Source organism: Microcaecilia unicolor, chromosome 4 (genome assembly GCF_901765095.1).
Source record: "Microcaecilia unicolor chromosome 4, aMicUni1.1, whole genome shotgun sequence".
Classification (NCBI taxonomy): Eukaryota; Metazoa; Chordata; class Amphibia; order Gymnophiona; family Siphonopidae; genus Microcaecilia; species Microcaecilia unicolor.
Window position 1 is genome coordinate 51,934,474 of NC_044034.1, and position 24,499 is coordinate 51,958,972.

General features: G+C 41.9%; 1 protein-coding gene across 6 annotated transcripts in view; it reads left to right on the plus strand.

Annotated features, from left to right (window-relative positions):
• The first annotated feature begins 10,030 nt into the window (after positions 1-10,030).
• Positions 10,031-24,499, plus strand: part of CEP126 (centrosomal protein 126) — a 252,066-nt gene continuing 237,597 nt past the window's right edge. For all 6 annotated transcript variants that reach the window (XM_030200229.1, XM_030200234.1, XM_030200233.1 and 3 more), the window contains exon 1: positions 10,031-10,252. In XM_030200229.1, coding sequence (XP_030056089.1) covers positions 10,224-10,252 — 29 coding nt within the window. In that variant the 5' untranslated portion in view covers positions 10,031-10,223. The remainder of the gene's footprint in view (positions 10,253-24,499) is intronic.

Below are 24,499 nucleotides of genomic sequence, written 5' to 3' on the forward strand. Positions count from 1 at the left end.
TAGGTCGACCTTAGAGATGGTCGCCCTTAGGTCATCCTTAGAGATGGTCATCTCCGGTTTTTGGCGATAATGGAAACTGAGGACGCCCATCTCAAAAACGACCAAATCCAAGGCATTTGGTCGTGGGAGGAGCCAGCAGTCGTAGTGGTCCCCCTGACATGCCAGGACACCAACCGGGCACCCTAGGGGGCACTGCAGTGGACTTCAGAAAAAGCTCCCAGGTGCATAGCTCCCTTAACTTGTGTGCTGAGCCCCCCAAAACCCACTCCCCACAACTGTACACCACTACCATAGCCCTAAGAGGTGAAGGGGGGCACCTATATGTGGGTACAGTGAGTTTTGGGTGGGTTTTGAAGGGCTCACATTTATCAGCACAAGTGTAACAGGTGGGGGGGGGGGGGCGTGGGTCCGCCTGCCTGAAGTGCACTGCAGTACCCACTAACACTGCTCCAGGGACCTGCATACTGCTGTCATGGAGCTGGGTATGACATTTGAGACTGGCATAGAGGCTGGCAAAAAATATTTTAAAAGGTTTTTTTTAGAGTGGGAGGGGGTTGGCGACCACTGGGGGAGTAAGGGGAGGTCATCCCCGATTCCCTCCGGTGGTCATCTGGTCAGTTTGGGCACCTTTTTGAGGCTTGGTCATGAAAAAAAATGGACCAAGTAAAGTCGACCAAATGCTCGTCAGGGACGCCCTTCTTGTTTCCATTCAGCAGAGGATGCCCATCTCTTCAGCACACCCCAGTCCTGCCTTCGCTATGCTTCCGACATGCCCCCGTGAACTTTGGTCGTCCCCGCGATGGACTGCAGTTGAGGACGCCCAAAATCGGCTTTCAATTATGCCGATTTAGGCGACCCTGCAAGAAGGACGCCCATCTCCCAATTTGTGTCGGAAGTTGGGCGCTCTTCTCTTTCGAAAATGCCCCTGTTTGTGTTGTAGGTACTTCACAATATGCTTGGGAGTGGAGATGGTCTATATTTTTTCTGAGATTACTCAGACAAAAAAAACAGCAAAGTGGACAATGGATGGCAGAAGATTCTTTATTTAAACATGCAAATGACTCAAGACGGACCGTGTTTCGGCCAAAGGCCTACATCAGAAGTCAATTGATATCTGATCAAATGCAGGTGCAAAGACATAAAATCCACACACTAACAGTACATTGTGTCTGCAGCGCCATGCAGAGTTCTAAACATAAACTTGTTTAATAGAAAAGTATCTAGCGTGAACGTTGCCAAACGATTCTCCCGCCAAACTTCGCTGTTTTTTGGTCTGAGTTTCAGTGTTGTGTGGAATGTGTCTTCATGTTGTGCTGTTGCTTTACTGACATTACATCAAAATCAGCTTTTTTTTTTGTATGGTGTATTCCTGGGGAAATGCCCTTTATCTGCTTTGCATCCATTCTTTGAAGAGGAGCTATGAGGGTTTCTGTGGATGCAAAAAAAATATGTTTAGATTAACAGCTTGATAGTTCAGTGTGCAGTGTTAGACGTCAGTATTTTTTATATTAGATTTCTTAGGCTATATATTTAAACTGCTATTTCAGAGGTATTTACCTGTTTTATTAAATTAGATTAATAAGGTGTTTATATTTGTTATAAAGCAAGTTGAAGGATATGTACCATTGTAGTAATTATTTTACAGGATACTGTGATGTGTGTTGAGGTGCTGACCAGAATCAAGTCTACTATAATGGCAAAGGTTAAGTTATGGGATAATGTGACTATCCAGCTCATTTTCGAAAGAGAAGGGCACCCATCTTCCAACACAAATTAGGAGATGGGCATCTTTCTCTCAGGGCCGGCCAAATCAGCATAATCAAAAGCCAATTTTGGCCGCCCTCAACTGCTTTCCGTCGTGGGGACGGCCAAAGTTCAAGGGGGCGTGTTGCCAGTGTACCGAAGGCGGGGCGAGGGCGTGGTAAAGAGATGGCCGTCCTCCGCCGATAATGGAAAAAAGAAGGGCGTCCCTTACGAGCATTTGGCCGACTTTACTTGGTCCCTTTTGTTTCACAACCAAGCATAGGCGGTCGGTGGCCGAACTGTTTAGGGAGGCTAAAGGGGGCGGGGTTAGGGGTGAGGCCAGGGGTGCAGCTTAAATCCATAACTGTCTGATAACACACAGAAAAAATAAATAAAAATAAAAGTCACAATTAATACCTTTTATTAAATTTAGATATTAGATATGTATCTTATGTCAAAGAATAAAGTGGTTGCTCAAAGCATATACTAACCACAATCGCTCAACTTCAAAACACTATGCACAACTTTGTGCAAAAACACACTCAGAACCTTACTGTACCATAAATATTACACTGGGCAGAACCTAATACACCAATATACCACCCATATGGAAAATGCAGACTGTCAACAGTATGAAACAAGGATCATAATATCACAATTTTTTATTTTTTTTTGTTACATTTGTACCCCGTGCTTTCCCACTTATGGCAGGCTCTATGTGGCAGGCAATGGAGGGTTAAGTGACTTGCCCAGAGTTCACAAGGAGCTGCCTGTGCTGGGAATCGAACTCAGTTCCTCAGTTCCCCAGGACCAAAGTCCACCACCCTAACCACTAGGCCACTCCTCCACTCATGTAGAGCCACAAAACATCCTAATTCATGTTTAATGTGGGATAAAATGCCATACATAAGTAAATAAATATAAACATTTAATGTTGAGCACCTGATTCTCAAAGTGGACATATTCCAAACACTATAATGAAAATAAAATGATTTTTTCTACCTTTGTTGTCTGGTGACTTTGTTTTTCTGATCATGCTGGCCCAGTATCTGATTCTGCTGCTATCTGTCCTCTTAACTCCGTTTCCAGGGCTTCCTTTCCATTTATTTCTTTACTTTCTGTCTTTCTTCTTCATTTCTTGTCCTCGCTCCCCTGCCCCTCCTCTAGCCATCCATACCCACCCATTGATTCTCTCCTCTCCTCTCTGTTCCCGGGCAGATTTTCTAACAGGAGCTGCTCATCCAATCAGAGAGCTCTATTTGAATGCAGATTCACATACAGACACTCTAATGAAAAATTTTAGTCAAAAACACTAGCTAAACCCTTCGTTTTTGGATCAAAGTTCACATTTTTGATCAGAGCCATGCCCTAACATTAAGGCTGTAAACATTTCCAACAATTTTTACCCATAAATATGCAAATGAGAACCTCCAAAAACGGACTAATTTGCATATGGCTTGAGCAAATTTGAGTACATAGCATACCAATCCCACTTCCTAGCACCTAAATTCTGCAATTAGATTTAATGCAAATACTTTTAAAACTTATTTTTAGCACTTTTAAAATTTCAGGGGTCAGTGCAAGTCTCTTTGGTGTGAACTGCTCATGTGCAGGAATTCATGATCCTAGTTAAATATCTCCCTGGCAACCCAGGACACCTCCAGCCAACCCCCCTACTCTGCTCTCCCAGCAGTAAAATAATCAAATTACAACTGGTTAGACACAAGGCTAGAGATGGCTTCTGCTGCTATTTAAACCCCCCAGAGCAGCAGGACTCGCAGGAGAACTACTACTAATACTATTTAGTATTTCTATAGAAACAGCTGATCCATCCTGCTGTGGCTGGGGAGGCATAGCCTCCCCAAGCCTCTTATACCGGGCACCTATACAGCCAAGCCTCGAAAAAGTGCCCAAACCGACCAGATGAACACCGGAGGGAATTGGGGATGACCTCCCCTTACTCACCCAGTGGTCACCAACCCCCTCTCACCCTAAAAAAACAATTTAAAAAACATTTTTTGCCAGCCTCTATGCCAGCCTCAAATGTCATACCCAGCTCCATGACAGCAGTATGCAGGTCCCTGGAGCAGTTTTTAGTGGGTGCAGTGCACTTCAGACAGGCGGACCCAGGCCCATCCCCCCCTACCTGTTACACTTGTAGTGGTAAATGTGGGCCCTCCAAAACCCACCCGAAACCCACTGTACCCACATGTAGGTGCCCCTCTTCATCCCTAAGGGCTATGGTAGTGGTGTAGAGTTGTGGGTAGTGGGTTTTGGGGGGGGGGTTGGGGGGGCTCAGCACACAAGGTAAGGGAACTATGCAGCTGGGAGTAATTTGTGATGTCCACTGCAGTGCCCCCTAGGGTGCCCGGTTGGTGTCCTGGCATGTGAGGGGGACCAGTGCCATACGAATGCTGGCTCCTCCCACAACCAAAAACCTTGAATTTGGTCGTTTTTGTGATGCATTATAGTTGAAAACCGAGGCCGCCCATCTCTAAGGTCCCCAACCGTATTATCGAAACGAAAGATGGACGCCCACCTTGTTTCGATAATACCGGATGCCCCGCCCCTTCTTCGGGGCGCCCGTAAAGATGGGCGCCAAGTTCGATTATGCCCCTCCACATCACGTTGTATTTGTTTCTCTACCGCACTTGGCAAATGCCTTTACAGTACTATGTAAGCCACATTGAGCCTGCAAATGGGTGGGAAAATGTGGGATACAAATGTAACAAATAAATAAATATTTTAAAATGTCATTGTTTTCAAAGTTTTCATAAGTGTGCATGGGGTATAATGTTGCTACAGGACAGCTGTTAGCCAGAGTGTTTACTTCAAAATCCATCATCAATTGCACTCTAAGGCATTATTTAGAAGCACATCAAGCACTGCTCACACCTAAATGCCTAGTGCCCCCATCCATGTTAAGTTCCCCCCCATAAAAAAAGTATCAGGTCTAGCTACGCCACTGATTTATATCCCACATTAAACATGAATTAGGTTGAAACCTGTGAGCATTTAAAATCTTTTTTTTTCCTGTGCCTAGATCAAAAGAGAAAGATGGTTTGTGGGAACTTGCTCCTTTTGTTTTGTGGACTGCAGTGGTATATTATAAAAATGCACTTACTATTGTTTATTACTACTGTTTATAAGAGAGATATCAAAATTGTATATAGATGCATCCTGGGAATAATGATGGCTAAGGGAAAGCAGCATTGACAGTTTGCTGATGCTCTATGACTTGCTGATTGGTAAACCTGAATACCAAATGAAATTCTTGTGTGCCTTTAACGTAAGCCAAGTTCATTTGGAGTTATTTTTTTGGAAAATTTTGGTGTCTCGGGGGCAGTAACAACAATCCATCAGCTAGGCAGTTCATTGCTGCTTAAGGAAAAATAAGTACATAAGTACCTAAGTATTGTCATACTGGGACAGACCGAAGGTCCATCAAGCCCAGCATCCTGTTTCCAAAAGTGGCTAATCCAGGTCACAACTACTTGGCAAGATCCCAAAAAAGTACAATACATTTTATGCTTCTTATCCTAGAAATAAGCAGTGGATTTTCCCCAAGTCCATTTTAATAATGGTCTATGAACTTTTCCTTTAGGAAGCCATCCAAGCCTTTCTTAAACCCTGCTAAGCTAACTGCTTTTACTACATTCTCTGGCAATGAATTCTACATTGAGTGAAGAAACATTTTCTCTGATTTGTGTTAAATTTACTACTTTGTAGCTTCATTACATGCCTCCTACTCCTATTATTTTTGGAAAGAGTAAACAAGCGATTCACATCTACCTGTTCCACTCCACTCATTATTTTATAGCTCTCTATCATATCTCTCCTCAGCTGTCTTTTCTCCAAGCTGAAGAGCCTTAGCCACTTTAGCCTTTCCTCACAGGGAAGTCATCCTATCCCCTTTATCATTTTCGTCTCCCTTCTCTGTACCTCTAATTCCACTATATCTTTTAATGTGGTGACCAGAATTGAACACAATATTTGAGGTATAGTCGCACCATGGAGCGGTACAAAGGCATTATAATGTCCTCATTTTTGATTTCCATTCCTTTCCTAATAATACCTAACATTCTATTTGCTTTCTTAGCCGCCGCTAAACACTGAGCAGAGGGTTTCAACGCATCATCAACGTTTCCTGGTCTGTGACTCCTAATGTGGAACCTTGAATTATGTAGCTATAATTTGGGTTACTCTTTACCACATGCATCACTTTGCACTTGCTCACATTAAACGTCATCTGCCATTTAGATGCCCAGTCTCCCACTCTTGTAAGGTCCTCTTATAATTTTTCACAATCCTTTTGTGATTTAACAACTTTGAATTACTTTGTGTTGTCAGCAAATTTAATTACCTCACTAGTTACTTTCAACTCTAGATCATTTATAAATATATTAAAAAGCAGCGATCACTTGCTAGTAGCTCACACTAAAGGTCAACAGAAAAGTGATCGAAACCCAAACCAGCTAGACCGAAGGAATATAAAGAAGAATCGCTGTACACCCTTTGTAAAGGAGGAAAACGGGCCTCAGTTGATACCATAGAATTGTTAAGGACTGACGCTGAGGGTGTTACTTCAGCTATGTAATTGCTTATATAGTTAAAATAGAGAACAGTTTCCAGAGGCAGGCAATTACCTCGGAGAATATCTTGCGTTTGACAAAGAGGGGCATAATTGAACGTCGCCGGCGAAATAGATCGCCGGCGATCTCAAACCCGGCGAAATCCAAGGCATTTGGCCAGACTAAACCGTATTATCGAAAAAGATGGCCGGCCATCTTTTTTTCGATAGTACGGTTTAGCCTGGCCAAATGCCTTGGATTTCGCCGGGTTTGAGATCGCCAGTTTTGTTTTTCAGCGATAATGGGAAAAAATGTCGGCGATCTCAAACCCGGCGAAATCCAAGGCATTTGGTCATGGGAGGAGCCAGCATTTGTAGTGCACTGGTCCCCCTGACATGCCAGGACACCAACCGGGCACCCTAGGGGGCACTTCTAAAAATGTTTAAAAAATACACAAATAGCTCCCAGGTGCATAGCTCCCTTATTTTGGGTGCTGAGCCACCCAAATCCCCCCCAAACCCACTCCCCACAACTCTACACCATTACCATAGCCCTTATGGGTGAAGGGGGGCACCTACATGTGGGTAGAGTGGGTGTTGGGGGGGGGTTTGGAGGGCTCAACACTTAGCACCACAAGTGTAACAGGTAGGGAGGGGATGGATCTGGGTCTGCCTGCCTGACATGCACTGCACCCATTAAAAACTGCTCCAGGGACTTGCATACTGCTGTCAGGGAGCTGGGTATGACATTTGAGGTTGGCATACAAGCTGGTAGAAAAAGGTTTTTATTTTTATTTTTTTAGTGTGGGAGGGGGTTGGTGATCACTGGGGGACCATGGGGAGGTCATCCCCCATTCCCTCCGGTGGTCATCTGGTCAGTTGGGGCACCTTTTTGAGGCTTGGTCATAAAAATAAAAGGACCAAGTAAACCCAGCAAAATACTGCTTAACGCCGCTTTTTTTTCCATTATCCGCGAAAGCTGGCCATCTGGTAGCCACGCCCATGCCCACCCATGTCCCACCTTCGCTACGTCGCTGACACGCCCCCTTGAACTTTTGCTGGCGAGGCGATGGGAAAACAGCGATGCTGTCAAAAAAGCCGCTTTTGATTATACCGATTTTGCCGCTTTTGAGAGATCGCCGGCTATCTCCCGATTTGTGTCGGAAAATGGCCGGCAATCACTTTCGAAAATAAGCCTGATAGTACCTCATGAAAGACTCCAGCATGGGATAGGAAGTAGTGTCGTATTCTGGATTAAAAACTGGTTAAAAGATAGAAAACAGAGAGTAATCAATTATAGAATAGCTGTATGTAACTGATCGTTAAGATTGCATTGCACTATATCAGCTACGACATCAACTGAGGCCCCTTTTCCTCCTTTACAAAGGGTGAACAGCGATTCTTCTCCCTATTCCCACCGTCTAGCTGGTTTGGGTTTTCATCACTTTTCTGTTGATATTTAGGACATATGCCTTAAAAATAGATTTTTTCAATTAATTTATATAGACCTTAAATGCACATGGTATTGTTTGTTAACCCCAAAGGCAAAACCCAAGGGTGGTTAAACAATTTGGTATAAACTGTGTTGTTTTGTACTACTTTGAGTCCTACTGATCTGTACATCTGTTATTTTGGCGGGTGGAAACAATCAGGTGGGCTTATAGGGAGGGAGGGGCGTATGGGAGGGGAAGGGTTCTTGGGGTATGTTTTCTGTAAAAGTTTATATTGTGCCATATTGGATGGTTCACTGTTTTTTCTTGTTCTGTATGAAGCTTATCAACCAACATGTTTTGCTTTTAATAAAGATGATTAAAATAGAAAAAAATAAGTTTTGGGTGTTACTGAATTCTATTATGCTGTTTCAGTGTATTTCCAGTTTTGGCACAGTATAAGCCATCACAAGAACAAAATACAAAAAAACCAATGGACTGCATTAGGGCTTATAGCCCATTTAGTTATGTTTCAACAAATGAGAGATATGTATGAAACAAAATATTTATTTTTATTATTTTGACTTATAAAACCACTTGTCCCTGAAACATGCTCAAACAACAGAATAATCCATTTGTGTATCTAAAATTAAAAGTTATACAAAAGAGATGAGAAGAGACGGCTGAGGGGAGATATGATAGAAGTGTATAAAATAATGAGTGGAATGGATCGGGTGGATGTGAAGCGACTGTTCACGCTATCCAAAAATACTAGGACTAGAGGGCATGAGTTGAAGCTACAGTGTGGTAAATTTAAAACGAATCGGAGAAAATTTTTCTTCACCCAACGTGTAATTAGACTCTGGAATTCATTGCCGGAGAACGTGGTACGGGCGGTTAGCTTGACGGAGTTTAAAAAGGGGTTAGATAGATTCCTAAAGGACAAGTCCATAGACCGCTATTAAATGGACTTGGAAAAATTCCGCATTTTTAGGTATAACTTGTCTGGAATGTTTTTACGTTTGGGGAGCGTGCCAGGTGCCCTTGACCTGGATTGGCCACTGTCGGTGACAGGATGCTGGGCTAGATGGACCTTTGGTCTTTCCCAGTATGGCACTACTTATGTACTTATGTACTTATGTACTTATGTGATTCCATGTTTACTTCCATTTAATTTCAGTCTATCTTTATAACACCAAGCAGATTACAACAGTTAATATGAACCCATCAGGAAACAGGATAGCCTCACTGAAATTTGGCCACCTGTATAGAACAGTGTAGACAAATGAGCACAAAATACAGAGTTTAGAAGTGCAGTTTCTACCAGCTACAAATAAGTTTTGCAGCTGTTTTAGTGATACTCCATTTTTATTTCATGATACTTATATCTAGATAAGGGGAAGCTTTCAAAAAAGTTAAATAAAAAATCTTTTGCCCTCCATCTTTTAAGGCACTGCTTATCCAACTGGCACAGCTTTTGACTTTTTACAGATGGACCACGCATAGGCAGTCCCTTATTGCTAATAATCTTTGAGTATTGTTTTCAATAGCGTTTGCTATTGTTTTGGGTGAACTAAAACGTGTCAAGCTCCGCCTACTGGCTTCAGCCCGAACTTCTGTTTTCTCCAACCTCCTTTGTTCGGTTCAGAATCAGATTCTCTTCCCGTACTTTCATATACTCTGGCCCCACCCCTCCTACTCTGACGTGACACCATCCATCCTGTGGCCATAGATGGCAACAGGCTAGCCTGCCTCTTTACTCTTTCAGTTCCGATTTTTCCACTCCTACTCTGACGTGACACCATCCATCCTGTGGCCATAGATGGCAACAGGCTAGCCTGCCTCTTTACTCTTTCAGTTCCGATTTTTTCCACAACTACCTCTTTCGTTCTCTGGCCCTATCCCGCCTGCTCTGACAACCACCCATCCTCTATCCCAGCCTCCTTGCTCTATCCCATATTCCTCCGGCTCTTCAGTTCCCGTTCTCGTCTACGACGGCCGCTTTTTGTTCTCAGGCCCCACCCCTTCTACTTGCCACTCCCCCGAGCTCTCAATCTAACCTCTGGCTTCTTGGTCTCACCCCGCATTTGCTCAGTTCCGCCCACTCCCGTTGCCCCTAGTTTCCGTTGCTAAGGAAGCTGCGTCTCTGGTTGTCAAGATGGCGGGGCGAGTGGGAGCTGCGCAGCCTGGTGCCGATTCGCGCACCTGCCCCAGTCACCTGTGAGAGGGGGAGGTTGGGGGGAAGCATTCAGAGCATACAAGGGGCTTGCGGAGCAATGGGCGGAGCCGCCCAGCTGAGCGTTTCCTGAGGTGTCCGCCTGTGCTCTCGTGCCTCCTCTTGGGCATCATTTGGTCCCGATGAGGGATCTTAGCCAGGGGAGACACTGTCCCGAGACTGCAGACGCTACGAGCTAGCCTGTGAAAGATTGCACTGGGGAGGCTGGCGTCCTGCACATCAACTCTCCTCACCTCGCAGCAACATGCAAAATCGGCGATCCAGTTCCTACTCGTATCCTTGCTGCACAAGTGCAGGTTTTTTTTTTTTTTTTTTTTAAATAATGGTTTATGTGTTGCTGAACTTGTTCTTTCTTTTTATGTTGCACGCTTACTTGTTTACATTTTCATTTCATCAAATGAGCTTTGAGGAAAACGGTGCCTAAGAGCCACTGTCATATCTCTCAAATAGTTGTCATCACTAGGGTGACACTTTCATTGTTATTTGCTTGTCAGTTGACTCGTGTAAGATGAGGATTTGTTTTATATCCTTTTTATCTTCCTCAAAAGTTTTGTGATGGAACCCATGTCAGGGGAGAGGTTGAACTCTGGTATTATTCACCCTCTTGTTCATTCTAGTTGGTAGTTTCTTATTTTTTTCTTATTTGTGAGAGTGAGTGTGTACCTACTGTAGACTGCAGACCCCCTTTTTTTTATTTATTGCCATATTCAGTCATTAATGTATTTTGTTTATCGTGCATTGTTATGAACTGCCTCTGATATCATTTCTGTTTGAAAGTAGTATTTATTTATTTGTTTATTACGATTTATTTTCCTCCTTTTTGAAGGAATTCAAGGCACTGTACAGTAAGCATAAATCAAACATGAGCAATAGACAATTAGCAGTAAAAATATTCAAATAACAATACAACGTATGGCATAGTATACTACTTACAATGTCAACACAATACATAATAGAACATTTTTAATTGACAATGTAGGGTATAAGCAAAGATGGAACCTATAGATAGGTAAGAGAGTAAGAGGAGTTAGAAAGTAAGGTGACTAATTTAAAGAAAGGTGCACATGAGGTCAGAGAGATGGTTAAATATTATCTCGGCAAGGGTAGGAATGGATAAACATCCTTCTGTAGTATGTGCAGCCCGTGTCATTTCTTGTGTGTGTGTGAGTGAGACTAACAAGTTAGTTACTTCTTCCATTAAAGGCCTGTTTGAAGAGCCAAGCTTTCACCTGCTTCCTGAAGTAGAGATAGTCTTGTGTTAAGCGGAGCCTTACAGGGAGTGCATTTCAGAGTGTGGGGGCTACTCCGGAGAAGGCTCGCTTGCGGTATCACATCATGTAATGTCTTTTGGAGAGGGTGTGGTTAGTGATAGTCCTTGGGAGGACCTTAGTGTCCTTGAAGGTGTGCAGAGGATCTCATCCTATTCTTCAGGCACTCTGGGCCATTTCCTTTAAGGGCCTTGAAAATCAGACGTAGAGTTTTAAATTTAGCCCTGGCTGTATTGTACTGGTAGCCAATGAAGTTTTTGTAAAAATGGTGTGATGTAGTCACATCGCTTGCAACCTTCTATTAGTCTTGCTGCAGTATTCTTAATCAATTGGAGCTGGTGCAGGCCCTTTGTAGTCAGACCATTGTAGAGTGCATTACAGTAATTTTATTTATTTATTTGTTACATTTGTATCCCACATTTTCCAACCTATTTGCAGGCTCAATGTGGCTTACATGTTACCGTACAGGCAATTGCCAATATCGGTATGAACAAATACAGAGTGATATTGTGGCAGAGTAGAGTTCATGTGTGACAGATACATTGGGTAATCATAAGGAGGAAGAGTTGAGTTATGTCCTGCATGAGCTTTGGTTACGTTGTGTTGCAGAGTTAGGACATTTAAGTTGGATTGTTAGGGTATACCTTTTTGAACAGATTAGTTTTTAGTAGTTTCCGGAAGTTTATGTGGTCATTTGTTGCTTTCACGATGTTTGGTAGTGCGTTCCATAGTTGTGTGCTTATATAGGAGAAGCTGGATGCATAGGTTGATTTGTATTTGAGGCCTTTGCAGCTTGGGTAGTGGAGATGTAGATATGTTCATGTTGATCTTGTTGTATTTCTGGTTGGTAGGTCTATGAGGTCTGTCATGTATCCCCGGGCTTCGCTGTAGATGATTTTATGAACCAGGGTGCAGATTTTGAACGCAATAGTTCTTTGATTGGGAGCCAGTGCAGTTTTTCTCGTAGGGGTTTGGCGCTTTCGAATCTCATTTTTCCAAATATAAGCCTGGCTGCTGTGTTTTGAGCAGTTTGAAGTTTTTTAAATAATTTGTTATTTGCACCCCACATAGATTCCGTTGCAGTAGTCTAGGTGACTTAGTACCATGGATTGCACCAAGTTGTGAAATATTTCTCTGGGAAAAAAAGGTTTCAATCGTTTGAGCTTCCACATTGAATGGAACATTTTCTTTGTTGTAGCTTTCACTTGGCTCTCTAGCGTGAGGTTTCGATCGATTATGACTCCGAGAATTTTCAGGCTGTCTGAGATCGGGAGGGTGTAGTCTGAGGTGATTATGTTGGTGGGTTTATTCATGTTGTATTGAGATGAGAGGATGAGACACTGTGTTTTTTCTGAGTTAAGTTTTAGTTGGAATGCATTCGCCCATGAGTTCATGATGTTCAAGCTGAGTTTGATGTCATTGATGATTTCTGTTGGATCATGTTTATAGGGGATGTATATTATTACGTCGTCTGCGTAAATAAAAGGTCTTGATGTTATCATGGCATTTACAACTGGGATAAGATTTACTTTCTCGATGTAAGAAGAGAGGCAGTGTAACTGTCAAGCAGCTCTTGAAGGTTGCTTGGATTTGGGGAATCAGAGTAAGTGTTGAATGAAATTGTATTCCAAGGTTCCTGACATGATTTAAGGGAGAGTTTGTACTTCCCAAAAGAGTTTTTGATGTCGGGTATGTATCCACTTGTTCTAGGGACCCAGAGAAGCTCGGTTTTACTTGGGTTCAGGCAAAGTTTGTTGTATTTAGCTCTTTCTTGAATTGATGTTAGACGAGTAATCAGTTTTTTCAGGGCTGTAGGTAAGTCAGTTTCAATGGGGATAAGTAGCTGCACATCATCTACGTATATGTAGAACTGAGTGTCCATTGACTGAATCAGCTCAGCTAGTGGCTTGAGGTAGATATTGAACAGAATAGGTGACAGTGAGGCTTATTTTCAAAGCACTTAGCCTCCCAAAGTTCCATAGAAACCTATGGAACTTAGCCTCCCAAAGTGCTTTGAAAATATGCCTGAGTATCAATCTTTGTGGTACACCACAGGCCAGTGCTCATGGTAGTAATGAGTTGCTGAAAATATTATGGATTGTTGCCTGTCTGATAGATAGGATCTGAACTAAGCAAGTATCTGTTTCTGTCAGTCGTGCTAGCATGATATCATGATCCACAATGTCAAAAGCTGCTGAGAAATCTAGCAGTACTAACACCGAGGCAAATCCACTGTCTCAATTTCTGTGAAGATCATCTAGTAGGGATAGGAGGACAGTTTCTGTTCCATAATTGAGTCTGAATCCAGATTGACATGGATCTAGCCAGTTTCTCTCTTCTAGCCAATCATTGAGTTGAATACAGACTGTTTGTTCTATAAGTTTCCCTAGAAATGGGATGTTGGATACTGGCCGGTAACTTTCAAGTTTGTCCTGGTCAACATTGTGTTTTTCTTAAGCAAAGGGTGAACCGCTGCCCTGTTTAATGCTGTTGGTAGTTGCCCATTAGAAAGAGAGGAGTTCACAATTTTTGTGGCGCCTTCTGTGAGGCTCATACTTGCCTGCCGTAATGTCTTTGATGGGCAGGAGTCAAGGGAGCAGGTAGTTGGTCGAAGGTCTCTTAGGATTTTGTCAAGGCTCTCCTCTGTCATTGGGTTGTGTCCCATCTGTCTCTGTCAAGAGGGGGCGAGTTTGTGCACTCCTGGGTAACTGATTGGAGGCTGGGTGGGATTGCTGGTAAGTCCTGGCGGATACTTAATTTTGTTGACAAAGTATGCAGCAAAATCATTGCAATTCAGTTTAGACTGGGCGGGCTGGTTCTGTTGTGGGGGCTGCAGTATGCTGTTTACTATACTGAACAACTGCTTAGTTGAATTGGCAGCCTGTGCAATGCATTGAGAAAAATAGTTTTTGATTGCTGTTAAGTCTTGGCGGTACTTTGTTGTGTGCTTCCTACAGTTTAGCCTGTTTTCAGAACAGTCGAGATTTACGCCATTTCCTTTCCAGTTTCTGTCCTTCGCGTTTAAGGATCCGAAGTTCTGGAGAAAACCAAGGTGATTGTTTGTTAGTGGGACATAAGACTTTTTTTAGTGGTGCCATTTTCTTTAAGGTCTTGGCTAATAAGTGTGTATTCCACATGTCAACCTGTTCTGACACTGTAGTTGTCTTTTCATCCACATGCGGATAATCCAAGGCTTCTAGGAAATTCTCAAAGGTCAGCTTTTTTTTTTGTCTCTGATCTCCTTCCAAACTCAGGGAGGTGCCATTTGTTTCAGGTGGCCAATTAGGGAAATTTACTTTGAAAATGAGCTGACCATAATAGGGGTGTTATTTCAATACTGTTATCCCAAAATTCTGGGATGTCAATACTTTTGTAGAATACAATATCTAGTATGCGACCCTTTTCATGGGTTAGAGAATTGATCGCCTATGTGAATCCTAGTTCTGTCATCATGTCCAGAAAGGCAGCTGTGGTGCTGTCTGGGGCTTTGATGTGTAGATTGAAATCTCCCATGATCACCAGCCTAGGGTAATTCAGGGTCACTTGAGTAATCAGGTCTAGGAGTTCTTGCACAGACAGTGTGTTGTTACGAGGCGCTCGGTATACCATGAGCAGCCAGATTGGTTTCTCCTCTTCAAGCTGGATTAAAAGAGATTCTGATTCATTTAGCTGGGGGGTGGAGATTCTGCGCAGTTTGATTGTATCCTGAATGAAGACTGCTACCCCTCCACCCTGTCTTCCTGGTCTTGGTTGATGTTGGATGTTGAAACCTGTTGGGCACAGTTCAGCCAGTGGTAAACCCCGACTTTCATGTAGCCAGGTTTCACTTATTCGTAGGATGTCAAGATGCTGTTCATGTATGACATCATGGATCACTGAGGATTTCTTTGCAGCTGATCTGGCATTCATCAGTCCTATAGTTCCCAAGGGTGGTCTGGGGGTGCTGGTGTGGCAGTGAGGTATAGAAGTATAACATTAGAATAACATTTCATATTTCAGAAAAAAATTATTTATTTATTTGCAGTATTAAAAAACTGTTGTTGCTCAGGACAACACCAAGGTAGTGGACGAAACCATTAAATTTACAGTGAACTGAAAAGTACAACATATACTAATGTAAATTGCACAACAAAATATTAACCAATAGATACACAAGGAACAGAAACAAAAAGGTGCTGGCCACTTAAAACTCTACCACAGGTAGGGGACAGATCTACAAATAATTTGAAAAAGCATAGAAGGAATTCTGCTTTAAAAGAAATTACTAGTACAGGAAGTTCAGTAATATTGTCAATAAGCAGTAAAAATAGATGGGCAAAAGCCATCTTTTGATATTGGCAATGGAACAGCACAGTGACCTGAGGCTTGCTTATAACTCGATCCTCTGACTGTAATGTAGATCAAGGATTAATATTTGTGATTTGTATTAGCGATATGTATAACGGTTAATTTGAATTAGTGGCTAAACAACTAAATTATGTAGGTGAGACTTAAAAGAACAAACATGTATGTAAGAAGAATTGTAAAAATATACCTTTAGATCCACTGTTTGAAGTAACCAAAAATGAGGATAACCATAAAGACTTATTTGAAGGAACAGCATTGGTGTTATCCTAGCTTTGAGGTTCCTCATAATGGCTTTGAGTTAATTGAGGTTTCTTCCATTCTCTTTCATTATAAAAGCTTTAGTAGATCAGCTTTCAAAAATGTATCAGAGAAAGAAAAGAAATGGTGTAAGACAGTGTTTCTCAACTTTTAGTGTGCTATGGCACAACATTTGGAAAATATAGGTGAGCCTTTAGCTTGAAAAGATTGAGAACACTGGTATCAGGAAAAATGAAGAATAAGTGCGAGACAGGATTAGCATTTCAAGTAAGGAAGGTTATAGTTTCATGATAGAAGAATGGCCTTGGAATCAAGAGAATGCCATTTCCCCATTTATTTGATATACATTTCCCACAGAATTCATAATGTTCTCAGTGGGTTAATTTTTGTTGTATTTTATATGTAATCCAAATAAAGGAGGACAGATTGAGCCAGTCCGAGTTGTATTTCCATTGAAAGCAATGGAAGATAGACCCATACTGGCTCAATCTGTCTTCCTTTCATATCACTAAAAAGACAACATTAGAACACAACATAAAATAATTACAACACAACATAAAAATATTACATAGCTTAAAATCATTTAAGAAATAATAAAACGCACCTCCAACGTTCTGAAGCTGACTCCGTGGCAGTAAAGCCTGAAGCATTCGTGCTCCCAGAAAGGATGCATCCATCTCATGAATTGATGTCATGTACTTCTGGGTACGTCACACGCAAAAGCTGACCAACCAGAGGTGGGAGGGCGGACACAAAAGCTGACCAACCAGAGGTGGAAGGGCAGACACAAAAGCTGACCAACCAGAGGTGGGAAGGCGGACGCACAGCGGCGAATGGATCGATTGTTCAGAGTACCTGCACGCTGAGCTGTGCATGGCAGCGGGAGGTTGGCCGGTTGGCAGAGGGCCAGAGATTTGGCTGGTATCGTTAGGGGCAGGGGAGAAAGGAGAATCGCTGGGTGTCTGGAGGGGGAGCAGGGGAGAGAGGGGAATCACTGGGTGGCGGGAGGGGGGCAAGGAAAAAGGATAATCGCTGGATGACTGGAGGGGGAGCAGGGGAGAGAGAAAAATTGCTGGGTGGCAGGAGGGGGGCAGGGGACAGAGCAGACACGTTCGCACCCAGCAGTCTCACTCTCTCTGTGTCACACACACACACTCGCACATTCACTCTCTCTCTCTCTCTCACACACACAGTCACTCAAACATACACACACCAACAAAAACCTTGCTAGTTACCGTTTCATTTGTGTCAGAAACGGGCCTGATTTACTAGTTTAATAAATAAAAAGCTAAGAATAACAAAGTCAGATTATATGCCAGTGAAAAAAGAAATGTCTTTACTGTTTGTAGAAAAATAGCATGATCAGAACTTTCCAAATTTCTACAGGTAATGAATTCCATGAATTTAGTATGACCACTGAAATACTCTTAGACAATTTGAAATGTTCCTAACATCCTTATGGCCCCTTTTACTAAACTGCACTAGTGATTCTCAGTGAGGCAAATGTGAAGCAGCCCATTCAGTTTTCAAAAGACATTTTACAAAGTACCTCATGAAAGACTCCAGAGGAAATTGGAAAGTCATGGGATAGGAGATAGTGTTCAATTGTGGATTAAAAACTGATTAAAGGATAGAAAACAGAGAGTAGGGTTAAATGGTCAGTATTCTCAATGGAGAAGGGTAGATAGTGGGGTTCCCCAGGGTCTGTGTTGGGACTGCTGCTTTTTTACATATTTATAAATGATCTAGATAAGGAAATAACTAGTGAGGTAATTAAATTTGCTGACAACACAAAATTATTCAAAGTTGTTAAATCGCAAGAGGATTGTGAAAAATTGCAAGACAACCTTACGAGACTGGGCGACTGGGCATCCAAATGGCAGATGATGTTTAATGTGAACAAGTGCAAAATGATGCAAGTGGGAAAGAGGAACCCAATTTATAGCTACGTGATGCAAGGTTCCACTTTAGGAGTCACTGACCAGGAAAGAGATCTAGGAGTCATCGTTGACAATATTTTGAAACCCTCTGCTCAGTGTGCTGCGGCAACAAAGAAAGCAAATAGAATGTTAGGTGTTATTAGAAAAGGAAAAAACAAGGATGTAATAATGCCTTTGTATCACTCCATGGTGTGACTGCACCTTGAATTCTGTGTTCAATTCTGGTCGCCTCATCTAAAAAAATATATAGTGGAATTAGAAAAGGTACAGAGAAGGGCAACAAAAATGATAACGGGGATGGGATGACCCCTGTGAGGAAAGGCTGAAATGGCTTGGGCTCTTCAGCTTGAAAAAAAAAAAGACGGCTGAGGGGAGATATTATAGAGGTCTATAAAATAATGAGTGGAGTGGAACAGGTAGACATGAATCGCTTGTTTACTCTTTCCACAAATACTGGGTCTAGGGGGCACGCAATGAAACTACAAAGTAGTAAATTTAAAATGAAGCGGAGAAAATATTTCTTCACACAACGTGTAATTAATCTCTGAAATTTATTGCCAGAGAATGTGATAAAAGCAGTTAGCTTAGCAGGGTTTAAAAAAGGTTTTGATAGCTTGCTAAAAGATAAGCAGCATAAAATGTATTGTTCTTTTTTGGGATCTTGCCAGGTACTTGTGACCTGGATTGGCCACTGTTGGAAACAGGATGCTGGGCTTGATGGACCTTTGGTCTTTCCCAGTATGGCAACACTTATGTACTTACGCATTTGCCAAATGGGAATTGCTAGTGCGGTTTAGTCAAAGGGGCCCTTAATGTTTGGTATCACAAATGTTTTACATAAGGAGAACCATACTGGATGAATAGACTTATAAATGATTAACAGTGCAAAAACACTATGGGCTGTAGCCAGTAAGTACGTGCACAAATGCCAGTATTCTATTCATTTACATGTGTATGTGAAACACACACGCAGAAATGATAATAGTCCAGTTATGCACTATTCTGGAAATATGCACTTATCTTAGTGTTACTATTTGCACTGAGTTCCACAGTTACTTCAGTTCCTTTCCCATTCCTTTTTGTTTACACATTTGCTATATTTGAGCCTTACAGTACCAGTATTCCATCACTTTATTAGTTTTATTTTTAGATTTTCAAACACAACTGAGGACAAGGCCAAAGAAAATATGGAATCAAGTTACAAAAAAGGCAACATTCATAACAATCAGCAAAACTACTATTGGGCTCATTTTCGAAAGAGAAGGACGCCCATCTTTCGATATAAATCGGAAGATGGACATCCTTCTCCCAGGGTCATCCAAATCGGCATAATCGAAAGCCGATTTTGAACGTCCCCAACTGCTTTCCATCACAGGGATGGCCAAAGTTCAAGGGGGCGTATCGGAGGCGTGGCGAAGGCAGGACTTGGGCGTGCCTAACATTTAGACGTGCTTCACCCATAATCGAAAGAAACAAGGACGTCCCTGACGAACACATGGACGACTTTACCTGGTCATGTATTTCTTACGACCAAGGCACAAAAAGGTGCCCGAAATGACCAGATGACCACCAGAGAGAATCGGGGATGACCTCCCCTTACTCCCCCAGTGGTCACTAACCCCCTCCCACCCTCAAAAAATATCTTTAAGAATATTGATTGCCAGCCTCTATGCCAGCCTCAGATGTCATACTCAGGTCCATCACAGCAATATGCAGGTCCCTGGAGCAGTTTTAGTGGGTACTGCAGTGCACTTCAGGCAGGTGGACCCAGGCCCATCCCCCCTACCTGTTACGTTTATGGAGGAAACAGCGAGCCCTCCAAAACCCACCAGAAACCCACTGTACCCACATCTAGGTGCCCCCCTTCACCCGTAAGGGCTATGGTAATGGTGTACAGTTGTGGGTAGGAGGAATTTATGAAGTCCACTGCAGTGCCTTCTAGGGTGCCCGTTTGGTGTCCTAGCATGTCAGGGGAACCAGTGCACTACAAATGCTGGCTCCTCCCACAACCAAATGGCTTGCATTTGGTCGTTTCTGAGATGGACATTCTTGATTTCCATTATCGCCGAAAATCAGAAATGACTAAGTCTAGGGACGACCAAATTTAAGGATTTGGATGTCCCTGACGGTATTTTCGAAACAAAAGATGGACATCCATCTTGTTTTGAAAATACGGGTTTCCCCGCCCATGGATCGGGATGTTTTGCAAGGATGTCCATATCAAAGCATGGACGTCCCTTTCGAAAATGCCCCTCCACACCTCACCCACGTAAAGTCCACATCACAGGGACAAGAGAATGACTGATATTAAGAAAGAATAGGGGAAAAAAGGCAACCCAAACTAAATTGTACTGTATATCATACAAATATCGCTACCGCCCAGCTCAAATCCGCCCAAATCCGATGCATTTGCCCGGCACCAACTCTATTATCGAAACAAAAGATGGACACCCATCTTTTTCAAAAATACGGTCTGTCCCGCCCCTTCGCGTACCTGTCCTCGGAGATAGGCGCCCATGGAGATGGTCGTTCGAGTTTGATTATGCCCATGTATATTTTTTTTTAAATGCGGTGACCAGAATTGAACACAATATTTGAGGTGCGGTTGCACCATGGAGCGATACAAAGGCATTCTAACATCCTCATTTTTGTTTTCCATTCCTTTCCTAATAACACCTAGCATTCTATTTGCTTTCTTAGCTGCCACTGCACACTGAGCAGAGGTTTTCAACGTATCATCAACAACGATTCCTTTCCTGGTCTGTGACTCCTAATATGGAACCTTGCATTACATAGCTATAATTTGGGTTCCTCTTTCCCACATGCATCACTTTGTACTTGCTCACATTAAACGTCATCTGCCATTTAGATGCCCAGTCTCCCAGTCTTGTAAGATCCTTTTGCAATTTAACAACTTTGAATAACTTTGTGTTGTCATCAAATTTAATTACCTGACTCGTTACTCCCATCTCTAGAGCATTTATAAATATGTTAAAAAGCATTGGTCCCAACACAGACCCCTGAGGAACTCCACTATCTACCCTTCTCCGTTGAGAATAAGGACCATATAACCCTACTGTCTGTTTTCTATCTTTTAACTAGTTTTTAGTGCACAATAGGATACTACCTCCTATACCATGACTCTCCAGTTTCCTCTGGAGTCTTTCATAAGGTACTTTGTCAAACGCCTTTTGAAAATCCAGATACACAATATTGACTAGCTCACATTTATCCACATGTTTGTTCAACCCTTCAAAAAAATGTAACAGATTGTTGAGGCAAGAATTCCCTTCACTAAATCCATGTTAACTTTGTCTCATTAATCCATGCTTTTGAATATGCTCTGTAATTTTGTTCTTTATATTAGTCACTTCCATTTTGCCCAGCACCGACGTCAGGCTCACCAGTCTTTAATTTCCCGGATCTCCGGCTGAGATGGAACAGTCTGGTATCTGCTGGTACTTTTAGGATCCCCGTTCCTCCAAGGAGAGGAACAAAAAGAGTGGTAGTGGCTTCCTCTTTCCCTCTTGCCCGCCCATAATGATTCCTTACGTCCTTGGCAGTGTCCTTCTCTTTCTCTCTGAGCCCGCCTGCAGTAGCATCTGTAGAAGCAACAGTAATGTATTCCTCTCCCCCCTTCCATGTTTGTGGCATTACTAGCCATATATTTCACTTTCATTCATAACAGCATCAGTGATAGCAGTGGGAGTTAACAAACATAGGATAATCCCCATCACACACTACATTAAAGACTAGGGATGGGCAGCCAAAACATTTGTGTCATTTGTTTTTGTTTCTTTTTTTCTTCTGGAATGAATGTTGTAACACGTGTGCGCACTTCTTAAAGAGTGTGCACTATGTGCAAAGAGAGGTAATCTTTCCTGATGTATGAACCATTGGTCATATACACACTATTAGAAAAAAGCATGCCGTCTTTTCACAAATGGCCTAATTCTATATATGGTACTCAAAATTGCATGTAAAAATTTGGATACGCACTCAATTTCCACACGTAATTTAATTGAATAACAAGCCAATTACCACAGATAATGGGGCGCTAATCAATTATTGGTGCTAATGGGCATTAAAATTTGCATGCACATTTTTAGGCATTGGGATGCATGTGTAAATTTTACACGCAGATGCAAAAGGGGACGTGGCCATAGGAAGGACATAGGCAGATCAGGGACATTCCTGGAATTTACACACAATTTAATAGAATAAGGGAAATCCACATGTAATTTAGGTGTGAGAATTTGCACCAGGTTTTACTTGGTGTAAATCCTCGTGCCTAAAATTAGGAGTGGATCCTGGCACCAAATGCTATTCCATAAATGGCATTCAACTCTGAGCACCATTTATAGAATAGCTCTTAGTAGAAAATTTTATTGGCGCCAATTTTTTGGTCATATATAGAATTTTGGCCATAATGTTCACTCTTTAAGAAGAGTGTGTACAATTATTGGTACACAACAATTTGTCGCAAATGACAGCCCATCCCTGTTAAAGATGGAGGAACCAAACACAGGTACAAACTGGAGACAGAGACACACCTTACATCTAGGTCATGATAAAGGACCTTGAAATCTCCACTGTGCTTTTTCAGCACCAGTCTCTCAACCAATGTAAATTAAATCAAAACAATCCCAGAGCTATCATGACAACAGTGCCAAAAAATAAAAAAAAACAATTTACTCAAAATAAAAAGATTATCTCTACAATCACAAGAAGAAAGTGGATAGAAAGAACATGGGACCAAATCCATTAGAAAAATAAGTAGAAGAAAGCATGCAGACCATGGTTCATAGAACTCTCTTTTTTGCATCTGTATGTGTGCATGCTTCTGTTTGTGTCTGCATTGCCTCTGTGTGCACATGTGTTTATATCAATGCATGTCTGTGTGTATTCTCTCTGTGGGGTCCAAAATAGTGAAACATGAGCATTCTAGTCTCAAGGGAAGGGGCGGGGGAGTGAAGGAATGACAAGAAGAAATAGAGGGAGATGGATGGGTAAGCAGAAGGTGGCAAAGCAGTATAATTTTATGGTTTGTAATGTGATAGGAAACCTACATCCTTGTTAAGTCCTCTCTGGAGAGTGTCAAAATATTTCATCATTTTAACTGAAAAACTTTTCCTGTTGGATTCCTCCTGAGTCAGATGCTAAACAAGGGGGCCTCTTGTCGGGGAGTTACATTGTGCTACAGTAGATCTACTTTTGGAGTTTAACCTGGCTGGATACCTTTGCAGAAGCTTATGAGCTACGGCGACCACCCAAGTGAATAAGCTAAGTGCAACTTTTTTCTGTGCACATGTAGTATTCTGTATATTTTTTTAGCACTATGATATGACGTTAACCTTGTAGAATATTGTCTTAGTGTATTCCTCTGTTTTTGGCTACAATGTTTTTTTCTCTGAGTTGGAGTTGTTTTCTATTGTGGTTTGTTTCAGAGGATAGTTGAAAACTGTGATAAGAGCTGTTTAAGGGGAAGAACATCGCCCCGGGCTGTTGAGGTTTCCTTTCTTTAATATATTATTTATATGACAATTTCCTGGGATAACGTTGAGGGCAAATTAAGTAGTATTGGTTTCATATTCTACTTTTGCTCTTCATTATTCAAATTTATTTATTTATTTATTTGTTACATTTGCATCCCACATTTTCCCACCCATTAGCAAGCTCAATGTGGCTTACATTATATTGTAAAGGCGATCGCCAAGTCCGGTAGATGTTAAACAAATACAGTTTAAAATAAGGGTCAGGTAAGGTTAGAGTAAACAGGTACAACAAGGGACAAGGAAATAAAGGAATATATAATGTCCAATGCGATGTAAGGTATTGATGCATTGCAGAGTTGAGGCATTTAAGTAGGGCCAGTAGGATAGGCCTTGCAAAACAGATAGGTCTTTAATGATCGCCTGCAGAAGTTTTGATGGTTGTGAATCGTTTTCACACTCTTTGGTAGTGCATTCCACATTTGTGTACTTAAGTAAGAAAAATTCGATGCATATGTTGATTTGTATCCGAGTCCAATGCAGCTTGGATAGTGGAGGTTCAAATAGGTATGTGATGCTCTGGTTCTGTTTCTGGTCGGACGATCCAGTTAATCATATATCCTGGGGCATCACCATAGATAATCTTGTGGACCAATGAGCAGATTTTGAAGGTAATGTGATCCTTGATTGGGAGCCAGTGTAATTTTAATTGGAGAGGTTTAGCGCTGTTGAATCGTGTTTTATCGAATATCAGCCTGGCAGCTGTGTTTTGAGCTGTCTGGAGTTTCTTCATAAACTGTACTTTACATCCCGCATATAATCCATTGCAGTAATCTGCGTGGCTCAGAACCATTGATTGTATCAAGTTACGGAAAATTTCCCTCAGGAAGTAAGGTCTTATATGTTTAAGTTTCCACATAGAATGAAACATCTTCTTTATAATGGAGTTAAGTTGGCTTTCAAGTGTAAGATAGCTATTAATAATAACACCTAAGATTTTGAGGTTATCAGAAATAGGAAGAGAATAAACAGGAGTGCTTAGGGTTGTGGGTTTATAATTATAAATCTCTGAAGACATATCTTTTCAACAAGGCCTACAAAGAAAACCCATAATCCACTGAACACTTCGCCAACCCAACCAGTTAAGACAATGTACCTTCTATACTCACCCACCTTACTCTCTTCTATACCCTCACATTTCTTTGCCCTCACTTA